This window comes from Salmo trutta, chromosome 21 (genome assembly GCF_901001165.1).
Source record: "Salmo trutta chromosome 21, fSalTru1.1, whole genome shotgun sequence".
NCBI classification, from domain to species: Eukaryota; Metazoa; Chordata; class Actinopteri; order Salmoniformes; family Salmonidae; genus Salmo; species Salmo trutta.
This window is the reverse complement of record NC_042977.1, coordinates 2208327-2222218: the sequence shown is the minus strand read 5'-3', so window position 1 is coordinate 2222218 and position 13892 is coordinate 2208327. Positions and strand designations below refer to the sequence as shown.

Sequence of the window (13892 nt, the reverse complement as noted above, 5' to 3'; positions counted from 1 at the left end):
GAGCTCAAAAGAAATGTGTCCTCCTCATCAGCTGCTGTCTCTGTCTGTATATACCAGGAAGCACTTTTTCTTACCACATCTATCACACCCATAGTGCATTATTGGTTCTGTTACAAACCCATAACAGCTAATGTGTCTTTATAATAGGATTAGTGAATATGCAAAAATCAACTTACCTGCTGCCCGTGGTAAAATACAGCAAGGAGGAACATAGCCATCAGAAGCAAGGATGTCTCTTTGGTCCCTAGGAAGTTTCTGTGGAAACAAAACAGTTTCTATTGCAACAAAAAGTTTTCAAAATAATTCTACTGAGGGAAAAAAGTTACAGAATAGTTAAAGTAGAGTAGCCAGAATGCAATCCAAGACGTACTGTAAAATAGCAAAAGAGTATGTTCACGACGTTCACAGAGAATCGCAGTCACAGTAAACACTATGCGGATGTCGGCTTAAGTTAAAGCCAAGTGCAGTGCGCTTCCCTACAAAGTGCCTGTACATTTAGTGTGTTCACTCAGGCACTATCACATATTTACAATACAACATCCATGTGTTTGTGTGTTTAGAGTGCATGTCTTATGTGTACATGTGTCTGTGCATGTGTGTGTGTGTGTCTATTCACAGTCCCCGCTGTTCCATAAGGTGTATTTTTATCAGTTTTTTAAATCTGATTCTACTGCTTGCATCAGATATCTGATGTGGAATAGAGCTCCATGTAGCCATGGCTCTATGTAATACTGTGTCCCTCACATAGTCTGTTCTTGATTTGGGGATTGTGAAGAGACCTTTGGTGGCATGTCTTGTGGGGTATGCATGGGTGTCTGAGCTTTGTGACAGTAGTTTAAAAAGACACCTCAGTGGATTCAGCATGTAAACACTTCTTACAAAAAATAGTAGTGATGAAGTCAATCTCTCCTCCACTTTGTGTACATTTAAGGGCCAGCCATCCTGCCCTATTCTGGGCCAATTGTAATTTTCCGAGGTCCACCTTTGTGGCACCTGACCACACAACTGAACGGTAGTCCAGGTGAACAAAACCAGAACCTGTAGAACCTGCCAATCTTACTTCTCCCCACCTTAGCTCAGTTGGTAGAGCATGGTGTTTGCAACGCCAGGGTTGTGGGTTCGTTTCCCACGGGGGGCCAAGTATGGGAAAAAAAGAAAAAAAAAATTATGAAATGTATGCATTCACTACTGTAAGTCGCTCTGGATAAGAGCGTCTGCTAAATGACTAAAATGTAAAATGTAAAAAATTTTGTATCAACATGTTATCAGCATGACAGTTTACACTCCAGGGTTACTCCAAGCAGTTTAGTCACCTCAACTTGCTCAATTTCCACAATATTTATTACAAGATTAAGGTGAGGTTTTGGGTTTAGTGAATGATTTGTCCCAAACACAATGCTTTTAGTTTTTGAAATATTTAGGACTAACTTACTCCTAGTCACCCATTCTGAAACTAACTGCAGCTCTTTGTTAAGTGTTGCAGTGATTTCAATAACTGTAGTTGCTGCAGTGTATAGTTTTGAGTCATCTGCATACATAGACACACTGGATTTACTCAAGGCCAGTGGCATGTCATTAGCAAAGATTGAAAAAGTAAGGGGCCTAGACAGCTGCCCTGGGGAATTCCTGATTCTACCTGGATTATGTTGGAGAGGCTTCAGTTAACCTCTTACATCTAGACGTTCCGCTAGCGGAACACCTGCTCCAATATGCAATGATGGGCGTGGCGCGAAATACAAAGTCCTCGAAAATCCGAAAACTTCAATTTTTCAAACATATGACTATTTTACACCATTTTAAAGACAAGACTCTCCTTTATCTAACCACACTGTCTGATTTCAAAAAGGCTTTACAGCGAAAGCAAAATTTTAGATTGTCATCAGAGTACCCAGCCAGAAATAATCAGACACCCATTTTTCAAGCTAGCATATAATGTCACAAAAAAACAAAACCACAGCTAAATGGAGCACTAACCTTTGATGATCGGTTTGGCGGTGGGTCAGTCATGGTGTGGGGTGGCATTTCTTTGGGGGGCCGCACAGCCCTCCATGTGCTCGCCAGAGGTAGCCTGACTGCCATTAGGTACCGAGATGAGATCCTCAGACCCCTTGTGAGACCATATGCTGGTGCGGTTGGCCCTGGGTTCCTCCTAATGCAAGACAATGCTAGACCTCATGTGGCTGGAGTGTGTCAGCAGTTCCTGCAAGAGGAAGGCATTGATGCTATAGACTGGCCCGCCCGTTCCCCAGACCTGAATCCAATTGAGCACATCTGGGACATCATGTCTCGCTCCATCCACCAACGCCACGTTGCACCACAGACTGTCCAGGAGTTGGCGGATGCTTTAGTCCAGGTCTGGGAGGAGATCCCTCAGGAGACCATCCGCCACCTCATCAGGAGCATGCCCAGGCGTTGTAGGGAGGTCATACAGGCACGTGGAGGCCACACACACTACTGAGCCTCATTTTGACTTGTTTTAAGGACATTACATCAAAGTTGGATCAGCCTGTAGTGTGGTTTTCCACTTTAATTTTGAGTGTGACTCCAAATCCAGACCTCCATGGGTTGATACATTGGATTTCCATTGATTATTTTTGTGTGATTTTGTTGTCAGCACATTCAACTATGTAAAGAAAAAAGTATTTAATAAGATTATTTATTTCATTCAGATCTAGGATGTGTTGTTTAAGTGTTCCCTTTATTTTTTTGAGCAGTATATTTGTATGAACATAACAAGATTCAACAACTGAGACATAAACTGAACAAGTTCCACAGACATGTGACTGACAGAAAAGGAATAATGTGTCCCTCAACAAAGGGGGGGGGGGTCAAAATCAAAAGTAACAGTCAGTATCTGGTGTGGCCACCAGCTACATTAAGTACTGCAGTGCATCTCCTCCTGTGAGATGTTACCCCACTCTTCAACCAAGGCACCTGGAAGTTCCCGGACATTTCTGGGGGGGAATGGCCCTAGCCCTTACCCTCCGATCCAACAGGTCCCAGACGTGCTCAATGGGAATGAGATCCGGGCTCTTCACTGGCCATGGCAGAACACTGCCATTCCTGTCTTACAGGTAATCACGCACATAAAATGCAATATAGCTGGTGGCATTATCATGCTGGAGGGTCATGTCAGGATGCGCCTGCAGGAAGGGTACCACATGAGGGAGGAGGATTTCTTCCCTGTAACGGACAGCTTTGAGATTGCCTGCAATGACAACAAGCTCAGTCCGATGATGCTGTGACACACCGCCCCAGACCATGATGGACCCTCCACCTCCAAACTGATCTCGCTCCAGAGTACAGGCCTCGGTGTAACGCTCATTCCTTTGACGACAAACGCGAATCCGACCATCATCCCTGGTGAGACAAAACCGTGACGTGTCAGTGAATAGCACTTTTTGACCGGACTTGTCTGGTCCAGCAACGGTGGGTTTGTGCCCATAGGTGACGTTGTTGCTGGTGAGGACCTGCCTTACAACAGGCCTATTGCGGACAGTCTGAGCACTGATGGACGGATTATACGTTCCTGGTGTAACTCGGGCAGTTGTTGTTGCCATCATGTACCTGTCCTGCAGGTGTGATGTTCGGATGTACCGATCCTGTGCAGGTGTTGTTAACCTCTTATGGCTAGGGGGCAGTATTTTCACAGCTGGATAAAAAACGTACCCGATTTAATCTGATTATTAGTCCTGCCCAGAAACTAGAATATGCATATAATTATTAGCTTTGGATAGAAAACACTCCAAAGTTTCTAAAACTGTTTGAATGGTGTCTGTGAGTATAACAGAACTCCTATGGCAGGCAAAAACCTGAGAAGGTTCTGTTCAGGAAGTACCCTGTCTGAACATTTCTTGCCCTTGTTGATTCTCTCTATCTATTACAAGGGATCTCTGCTGTTACGTGACACTTCCCACGTCGCCAATGGGCTCTCAGAGGCCGGGAAAAACAGGAATGACGTAATTCAAAGCCCTGGCTGAAACACACGAGAGCAAAAGCTAAGTGGTCTATCAGAGGACAAAGGCTTAGGCGCGTGACCTGCTCCGCCCCCGTCTTTCGGTTTTTCCCTCAGTTTACAGACACGCAGATTCCCGGTCGGAATATTATCGCTTTTCTATGAGATAAATTGCATAAAAATTGATTTTAAACAGCGGTTGACATGCTTCGAAGTACGGTAATGGAATATTTAGACATTTTTTGTCACTTTCTGCGCCATGCGCACGACCGTGATTTACCATTCGGATAGTTTCTAGAACGCACGAACAAAACGTCGCTGATGGAACATAACGATGGATTATTTGGAACCAAACCAACATTTGTTATTGAAGTAGAAGTCCTGGGAGTGCATTCTGATGAAGAACAGCAAAGGTAATTAAACTTTTTTAATAGTAAATCGGAGTTTGGTGAGTACCACACTTGGTGGGTGTCAAAATAGCTAGCCGTGATATCTACTTAGAATATTGCAAAATGTGCTTTCACCGAAAAGCTATTTTAAAATCAGACATAGCGAGTGCATAAAGGAGTTCTGTATCTATAATTCTTAAAATAATTGTTATGTTTTTTGTGAACGTTTATCGTGAATAATTTAGTAAATTCACCAGAAGTGTTCGGTGGGAAAGCTAGTCACATGCTAGTCACATGCTAATGTAAAAAGCTGGTTTTTGATATAAATATGAACTTGATTGAACAAAACATGCATGTATTGTATAACATAATGTCCTAGGATTGTCAACTGATGAAGATCATCAAAGGTTAGTGCTGCATTTAGCTGTGGTTTGGGTTTATGTGACATTATATGCTAGCTTGAAAAATGGGTGTCTGATTATTTCTGGCTGGGTACTCTGCTGACATAATCTAATGTTTTGCTTTCGTTGTAAAGCCTTTCTGAAATCGGACAGTGTGGTTAGATTAACGAGAGTCTTGTCTTTAAAATGGTGTAAAATAGTCATATGTTTGAGAAATTGAAGTAATAGCATTTCTAAGGTATTTGAATATCGCGCCACGGGATTACACTGGCTGTTGAGTAGGTGGGACGCAAGTGTCCCACTGGCCCAGAGAGGTTAAGCTGTATATGTTAACGTGGGCTATTTTCAGCACTTTTCTGGGATACCTGATTATTTTCATTGCTTTACTGGGAAATGTAGCAGACATAGACATGCTCATGTTATTTATGTTAGTGCAGGGTGAGCTGCACACAGTGGACGTCCTACTAGGGCACACTGCCTCAATGCTAACAGTATAACTCTGGTTCATATGCACATGATTACTGCATACAATAGCTATAGGATCAGCAGAGACATTCAGGGAAGTAAGAGGTACATAAATTAGGTTACTTACATTGTCTCTTCCAACACCCCTGGGATAATGTACATTTTCTGAAGCATTATGAGAACTCAGTGACACAATGGTAGGGATTAACTGAGCTGGGCTTGGGTCATTGATAAGTAATTGTCTCAACGCAGCCTTATAATGCTGTGAAAGGATCCAGGAACACAAATTATTTGTGTGGATCCCATCCTCCTTAAAAAACGAGCTTTGCTTTCAAAAGGTATCAAAATTGTCAATAAATGTTACACCCATAGAGCTGCAATAGTCTCGTGGCCAGTTATGGAGGGCAAAAGGTCTGCTGAAACGTTGAATGCCACAATTTAGGGAGGTCACAGGCCAGATATTATGGGGTGTTTGTTGGTGTCAAGCAGAGACCCAATCAGTTCTTGAAAATCCATCTTCAGCTGTTCTGAGCTGCCCTTCATAATGTAGTTGAATCTCACATGAACTATGACAGGCTCAAATTTTCTTATGTCAATCTGCTTTCGAACCTCTCGCAGACACTCCAGTCCGCTTAGCAGCATGCCACTGCCTTTGGTTTGTACGACTTGTGACATGGGACCAGCGCTGATTGAAACAATCCTCTTGCTGTTCTCCATCTACTCCACTACAAGATGGAGGAGGAGAAGCAGGTGGAGACGACTTCTTTGGCAGGCAAGTTCCAGGAAGTAAAGGCCATTCGGATAAGGAGATATGACAAGGCGGGGATATCCATCAGGCCGGAGCAGCGTCAGGAGTTGAGAATAAGCATTTGCGTTTTCCTCATAAGTTTGTGCAGAATTGAAATTTGCATGCTAAGGATAGCCACCTCATTCCTGTAATCCTCCGCAAGCAAACAATTGCCGTATTGGAACTCCGTATTGTCAATTTTGTCCCGGACAAGAACGTAATAAATACAGCTTCTACTGCGCTACAAATGTTTGTTAGCTATTCCAGGCGAAGTGGGCTCAATTGCAACCTAGCTAGCTGGCTAGTTGGTAGCAGGTGTTGACACAAACACTTATGAACAAAATAAAATCAAACAAATAAAACTTTGGAAACAACAGGCCGAAACAACAGGTTGAGGCGCAGGAGGTATCTGAGTTCGTGGAGCACATCAACAGTCAAAGGTCAAAATATTGTATCTAAGGCCTCTATTTTGAGATACTCAAAGTTTCTGAGATGCCACCGTGCCATAGTAGAGCTTCAGTGTTTTACGGACAAATCCTCGGAAGAAGTTGAAAAACATTGTAACTCAATGTCTGAGAGCGATTTAGAAGGGAGCTTTTAGCCTGCTGTGGCAGACTAAATGGCATCTTGGAAAATAAAAAGATGTATGATGTGTTACTCTACTAACTAGCAGATGTAGAGTGGAGACACCAGAGCAAGGTTAGGCAACTGGCAGCCCGCGGGCAGCATGCGTCCCAAGGGTCACCCCATTTTGTAGGCCTGCATTTACATTACCGTTCAAAAGTTTGGGGTAACTTAGAAATGTCCTTGTTTTTGAAAGAAAAGCACATTTATTGTCCATTAAAATAACAATAAATTGATCAGAAAAACAGTGTAGACCTTGTTAATGTTGTAAATGACTATTGTAGCTGGAAATAGCTGATTTTGAATGGAATATCTACATAGGCGTACAGAGGCCCAATATCAGCAACAATCACTCCTGTGTTCCAATGGCACGTTGTGTTAGCTAATTCAAGTTTATCATTTTAAAATGCTAATTGATCATTAGAAAACCCTTTTGCAATTATGTTAGAACAGCTGAAAACTGTTGTGCTGATTAAAGAAACAAAAAAACTGGACTTCTTTAGACTAGCATTTGTGGGTTCGATTACAGGCACAAAATGGCCAGAAACAAAGGACTTTCTTCTGAAACTCGTCAGGCTATTCTTGTTCTGCGAAATTAAGGCTATTCCATGCGAGAACTTGCCAAAAAACTGAAGATCTCGTCAATGCTGTGTACTACTAATAGTGATGCTGGCCTTCTAGGCAGAGTTGCAAAGAAAAAGCCATATCTCAGACTGGCCAATAAAAATAAAATATTAAGATGGGCAAAAGAACACAGACACTGGACAGAGGAACTCTGCCTAGAAGGCCAGCATCCCGGAGTCGCCTCTTCACTGTTGATGTTGAGACTGGTGTTTTGCGGGTACTATTTAATGAAGCTGTCAGTTGAGGACTTTTGAGGTGTCTGTTTCTCAAACTAGACACTCTAATGTACTTGTCCTCTTGCTCAGTTGTGCACCGGGGCCTCCCACTCTTTCTATACTGGTTAGAGCCAGTTTGCGCTGTTCTGTGAAGGGATTAGTACACAGCGAGCAATTCCAGTCCTCGGGGCCTGATTGGTGTCACAGTTTTGCCCCAGCCCTGGCTAACACACCTGACTCCAATATTCGCCTAATCAGGATCTTCAGTTTAGAATGCAATTTGATTAATCAGCTGTGTTTGCTAGGGATGGAGAAAAGTGTGATACCAATCAGGCCCCGAGGACTGGAGTTGCCCACCTCTGTTCTATGGGGTAAATCCCAAGTGGGTTGGTTCCTGCGAGCACCATAAAGTATAGGGTAAGTCCCGAAAGGTAAGCTTGAGCAGGGTAGACCCCGCAGAGGGTAAGTTCTAGGGGGTAAATCCCAGGCGGGGTTGGTTCCCTGCAAGACTCGTAAGAGAGGGGTAAAAGTCCCAGCCGCAGTGGCCATGAAGCTGTAGGGTGTGTGTGTGTGTGTGTGTGTGTATGAATGAATGTTTGAACATGATTCGTGTGTAGTAGCAGTAGCATTAAATAGATTGGTTTATGCCCTATTGGGGTGGGGAACCGTGACAAATTAGGTGGAAAAAGGAGGACAACTGTGAGTAATTTTGGTAATGAGGGTTGTTGGGAACAGTGGTATTTATGTAGAGAAATTGGATTAAAACCCCTTCCCATGCTACACATTACTCGTCCACAATTGCCTGTGGGGAACTGCCAGTGTCGTCCAGCACCAAAAGTATACAGAGGAGTGACCAAATTATTGGTAGCCTAAGCTGTTACTACTTAACGCCGTTGGGGGGTGACGCCGAGTCAATAATAACTGATATGGTTTCTAGAGGCCAGGAGACTCCCGCAGAGGGAGTGGTAGAAGGGGAAAATATTACCAAAGCATTAGAGGCACTAACAAAGGCATATGACCAGCACTAAGAACCAAATAAATGGTGGGGAAAATTTGCCAAATTGGACTAAATTGGTGCACATTATCCCGTAGATGGAAAGTTTAAAACCAGACAATAATGTATTGATGCAATAGTAGTGTAGAATACTAAAATCAGAGAACAGTCCAGACCAAAATACGCAGGCATCCTAACCACGGCATTTTATCAGCAGTGGACAAATATGGAAAAAGTGAAAAATAGAGACCTGCGAAGTAAAATGGAACAGGCAGTAGACAAGAACGAGGCTATAAGGTGACATCAGGTCACATCTGGAGGCCTCCATTATACCACTCTGTTAAAGAGAAAAAAGAGCAGTATGGGTTGCGAGAGGCAGAGGACATGTGCATTAAGAGTCCAGATATAGTAGTCCCGTACTGGATAGTGGATCAGCATGATCTAGGTAATCATGGAAATGTGTGCCCAGTACGAACACACGCGACCCCGGTTACATTTTATCCGGGACAAATAGTACCATGGGAGTACAACCCTATTCCCGATGATGCGTATCGTCAAGTACAGATCCTAATTCAGCATCATCAGCCACTGAGCATGAGCGAAATGCATAATATTATGAAAGAGGCACCAGATCCAGTAAAAGAGGGACAGGGATTTATCAGTTTCCTGAGGAAACACTGTAGAATTTTGGGGTTTCATGCTGGTGATTACGATCATATTGAATACTCGCTTTGCCAAGAGCCGTGTTGCCAACACTCGCACAGGAATATCGAATGTCGGCTTGGCCCTCTGTACGCGAAGCATGTGACTCGGCGATAGCAAATTACAAAATTGAGGGATTCTTAACCACAGTTGGGAATATATTGTTTCGACCAGATGTGAGTAAAATTAGTAACTGTACTCAGGTTCCGAAAGAAAGAATGCGCAATTATGTGGATTGGATGGATGATGCGTTACGTACTAATCTGACAATGGGGGATAGATACATTCAAAATGTAGGAATTTGTACGTCTGCTTCGATGGCAGGTTTGAAACCTGTCATTAAAACAGCTATTGTGGGGTTAGTGGACCAACATGGGATGAAATAGTACAGGCGGCATTGAGATTGGAATCTAATTCCGCTCACTTCGCAGCCGTGCGAGTGGTTAATACAGCCACAGTGAAAGTCACTAACAGTGGTTTCAATGGCCAATGTAAGACAAAGAAACAGAGAGAAAAGGGTAGCAAACTTGTGTTCTAAAACACAGGGGGTTAGCTCCCTGTTTTAGATGTGGGGCCATCAAAAGCAGTCTAACGTCAAGATAAGTCCAAGAACCACGACATTTGCCGTGTATCCATCTACGTACTGTATAACAAATTCCCAAATTCCCAAATTCCCATCTTAAATGACTAAATTATTGTAGACAATGCCTATATTTGGGAGCAAACATTTGAAAGCATTTTGGTGTTAAGATACACTGTAATGTTACATCACTCACTCTGTGTTGTGGTGGACATAGTCGTAGCGTAAAAACAGGGAGGTGTAGAAGGCTTCAGTGAGCAGGGAGTAGATAGCAATCATGACCAGGAGCACAGCGAGCTTTAGGACTGAGTTCAGTCGCAGGAACACCGCGCACGTCACCATGGCGAGCACCCCCGTGAACACAAAATACTGTGGAGGAAAACATTGACACACACACAACACTAAGGAGTAATCTGGAATTGGTACATACATTTTTGGACTTTTAAATACATTTTATATAGCCATTAATTCTTGAAGAATATAACTATAAATGCCACATGAGCTTAGTTCGTGATGTTGTACTGCACCTCATCAAAGGCCAAAATATAAGCACCTTTTACTCCATTGTTTGTAAACAGCCATAGCCGCGGGTAGATGTTTGGTGGTCGGGGTGCTGAGATAAAAAAACAATTGCAGGACTAGTAAAGGCCCAGTGCAATACTTTTGTAATTAAAAAAAATATATATAATCAAATGATATATACAGTGCCTTGCAAAAGTATTCATTCCCCTTGGCTTTTTCCCTACTTTGTTGCATTACAACCTGCAATTTAAATGGATTTTTATTTTTATTTCATGTAATGGACATGCACAAAACAGTCCAAATTGGTGAAGTGAAATGAAAACAATTACTTGTTTCAAAAAATTCAAAAAAATTAGTGCGTGCATATGTATCACCCCCTTTGCTATGAATCCCTTAAATAAGATCTGATGCAACCAATTACCTTCAGAAGTAGTGCGTGCATATGTATCACCCCCTTTGCTATGAATCCCCTAAAAAAAATCTGGTGCAACCAAATACGTTCAGAAGTCACATAATTAGTTAAATAAAGTCCACCTGTGTGCAATCTGTGTCACATGATCTGTCACATGATCTCAGTATATATACACCTGTTCTGAAAGGCCCCAGAGTCTGCAACATCACTAAGCAAGCAGCACCATGAAGACCAAGGAGCTCTACAAATAGGTCAGGGACAACGTTGTGGAGAAATACAGATCAGGGTTGGGTTATAGAAACATTTCAGAAACTTTGAACATCCCACAGAGCACCATTAAATCCATTATTAAAAAATAGAAAGAATTTAGCACCACAATAAAACCGGCCAAGAGAGGGCCGCCCACCAAAACTCACGGACCAGGCAAGGAGGACATTAATCAGAGAGAACAAAGATAACCCTGAAGGAGCTGCAAAGCTCCACAGCGGAGATTGGAGTATCTGTCAAAAAAAACACTTTAAACCGCACACTCCACAGAGCTGGGCTTTACGACAGAGTGGCCAGAAAAAAGGCATTGCTTAAAGAAAAAAAAAAGCAAACACGTTTGGTGTTCGCCAGAAGGAATGTGGTAGACTCCACAAACATATGGAAGAAGGTACTCTGGTCAGATGAGACTAAAATTGAGCTTTTTGGCCATCAATGAAAATGCTTTGTCTGCCACAAACCCAGCACCTCGCATCACCCCAAGAACCCCATCCCCACAGTGAAGCATGGTGGTGGCAGCATCATGTTGTGGGGATGTTTTTAATCGGCAGGGACTGGGAAACTGGTTAGAATTGAAGGAATGATGGATGGTGCTAAATACAGGAAAATTCTTGAGGGAAACCTGTTTCAGTCTTCCAGAGATTTGAAACTGGGACGGAGGTTCACCTTCCAGCAGGACAATGACACTAAGCATACTGCTAAAGCAACACTCACGTGGTTTAAGGAGAAACATTTAAATGTCTTGGAATGGTCTAGTCAAAGCCCAGACCTCAATCCAATTGAGAATCTTTGGTATGACTTAAAGATGGCTGTATACCAGCAAAACCCATCCAACTTGAAGGAGCTGGAGCAGTTTTGCCTTGAAGAATGGGCAAAAATCCCAGTGACTAGATGTGCCAAGCTTATAGAGACATACCCCGAGACTTGCAGCTGTAATTGCTGCAAAAGGTGGCTATACAAAGTATTGATTTTGGGGGGGTGAATATTTATGCATGCTCAAGTTTTCTGTTTTTTTGTCTTAGTTCTTGTTTGTTTCACAGAAAAAAATATTTTGCATCTTCAAAGTGGTAGGCATGTTGTGTAAATGAAATGATACAAACCCCCCAAAAATCTATTTTAATTCCAGGTTGTTAGGCAAAAAAATAGGAAAAATGCCAAGGGGGTGAACACTTTCGCAAGCCACTGTATTTATTTTATTATTGTAATTTTTTTATTACGATTTTCCAGGGGTGTTTCAGCACCCTTAGCACCCCTACTTCCCGCGGCTATGTTAATAGCTGTATGAATTTGAAAGTCATTAAATTTCTCCTAACCTTCCTTTCAGCTGTCCCAGATTTCCCCTTTAATGAACATAATACAGTAGAAGGGCAAAAAACACTTAAATTCAGGAAATTAAATTATTTTATTTAATGAGCTGGAAATTGCCAATTCATTTATATTGGGATTTTGGTTTCAATGTTGTGAATTAAAGTCCTATTCATTTCCTGAGTTGAAATGGCATTGACGCAAGCCACGGACTTAGAAGATAAACACAACATGACCAAAAGTATGTGGAAACATGATCGTTGAACATCTCATTCCAAAATCATGGGCATTAATATGGAGTTGGTCCCCCCTTTGTTGCTATAACAGCCTCCGCTCTTCCGGGAATGCTTTCCACGATATTTTGGAACATTGCTGCGTGTAGTTGCTTCCATTCAGCCACAAGAGCATTAGTGAGGTCAGGCACTGATGTTGGGCGATTAGGCCTGGCTCGCATTCAGTGTTCCAATTCATCCCAAAAGTGTTCAATGGTTGAGGTCAGGGCTCTGTGCAGGCCAGTCAAGTTCTTCCACACTGATCTTGACAATCCATTTCTGTATGGACCTAGCTTTGTGCACGGGGGCATTGTCATGCTGAAACAGGAATGGGCCTTCCCCAAACTTACCACAAAGTTGGAAGCACAGAATTGTCTAGAATGTTGTTGTAGGCTGTAGAGTTAAGATGTCCCTTCACTGTAACTAAGGGGCCTAACTCGAACCATGACAAACAGCCCCAGTCCATTACTCCTACTCCCCTTAACTGTACAGCTTGCACTAGGCATTCGGGCAGGTAGGTTTCTCCTGGCATCCGCCTAACCCAGATTTGTCCATCAGACTTTCCAGATGTACTGCTAGCTATGAATTATATCTGAGGGTGTTTGCATGTTTAGGTAAAAATTAGAATAATGTCCTGAATATTGGCAAGTAGAGGGGCTCCCCAATGGGTGGGCCCAGGCACACATGCGCCTACGTGGCTGGATAACATGTTATCTTAGTTCCACACTGTGAAGTGTTCCCCTGAAATACTAAAGTACTATATAATGCCATGTTAATACCATATTGTTAGTACTGTAGTTACAGTGTTACTACACAGGTCTAAGACCAACTTAATGTAAAGTATTACTGTCTAGTACAGTTACCTCAGGGTAGAAGCAGATGTCAGGGATGGGGGTGGATGTGTTGAAGGTCTGGTTGCTGAAGGTGCTGGACTTGTCAAAATCACACCACAGCTGCAAGAGAGGAACAGATCGAGATCATTGTTGTACATTATTGTCTCTATAGATAATCAGTATATGCCTACTCGATCAGTGAATGAATACTCAAATACAGGCACGTGCAGAGAGCACGAGCACCTGCCCCACCACTCATCAAGTATATATATTTTGCATACCGTTGTCATTGTTGTTAGGAACACACTGCCCCCAAGTCATTGTGACATTGTCAAGTTCACCACCCACATCCCTACCCGGTCCTGGTCTGCCCTGAGCAGAGCTCACATGCACCCGGTTGTGCCTTTTTTCCCAGCTTGCCCTGTATGGAGATTACGGAGATATCCAAACATGCATGGCTTGATATGCGGTCACCAGTCAAGTGTCTGTAACAAGCCACCTACAGTTGAAGTTGGAAGTTTACATACACCTTAGCTAAATACATTTAA

General features: G+C 42.7%; 1 protein-coding gene across 2 annotated transcripts in view; it reads right to left on the bottom strand.

The window, feature by feature from the left end:
• Positions 1–13892, bottom strand: part of adcy8 (adenylate cyclase 8 (brain)) — a 280096-nt gene that overhangs the window by 44057 nt on the left and 222147 nt on the right. For both annotated transcript variants that reach the window (XM_029703947.1, XM_029703948.1), the window contains 3 exons: positions 13375–13464; positions 9933–10105; positions 177–255 (listed from right to left, as the gene is read on the bottom strand). In XM_029703947.1, coding sequence (XP_029559807.1) covers positions 177–255; positions 9933–10105; positions 13375–13464 — 342 coding nt within the window. The remainder of the gene's footprint in view (positions 1–176; positions 256–9932; positions 10106–13374; positions 13465–13892) is intronic.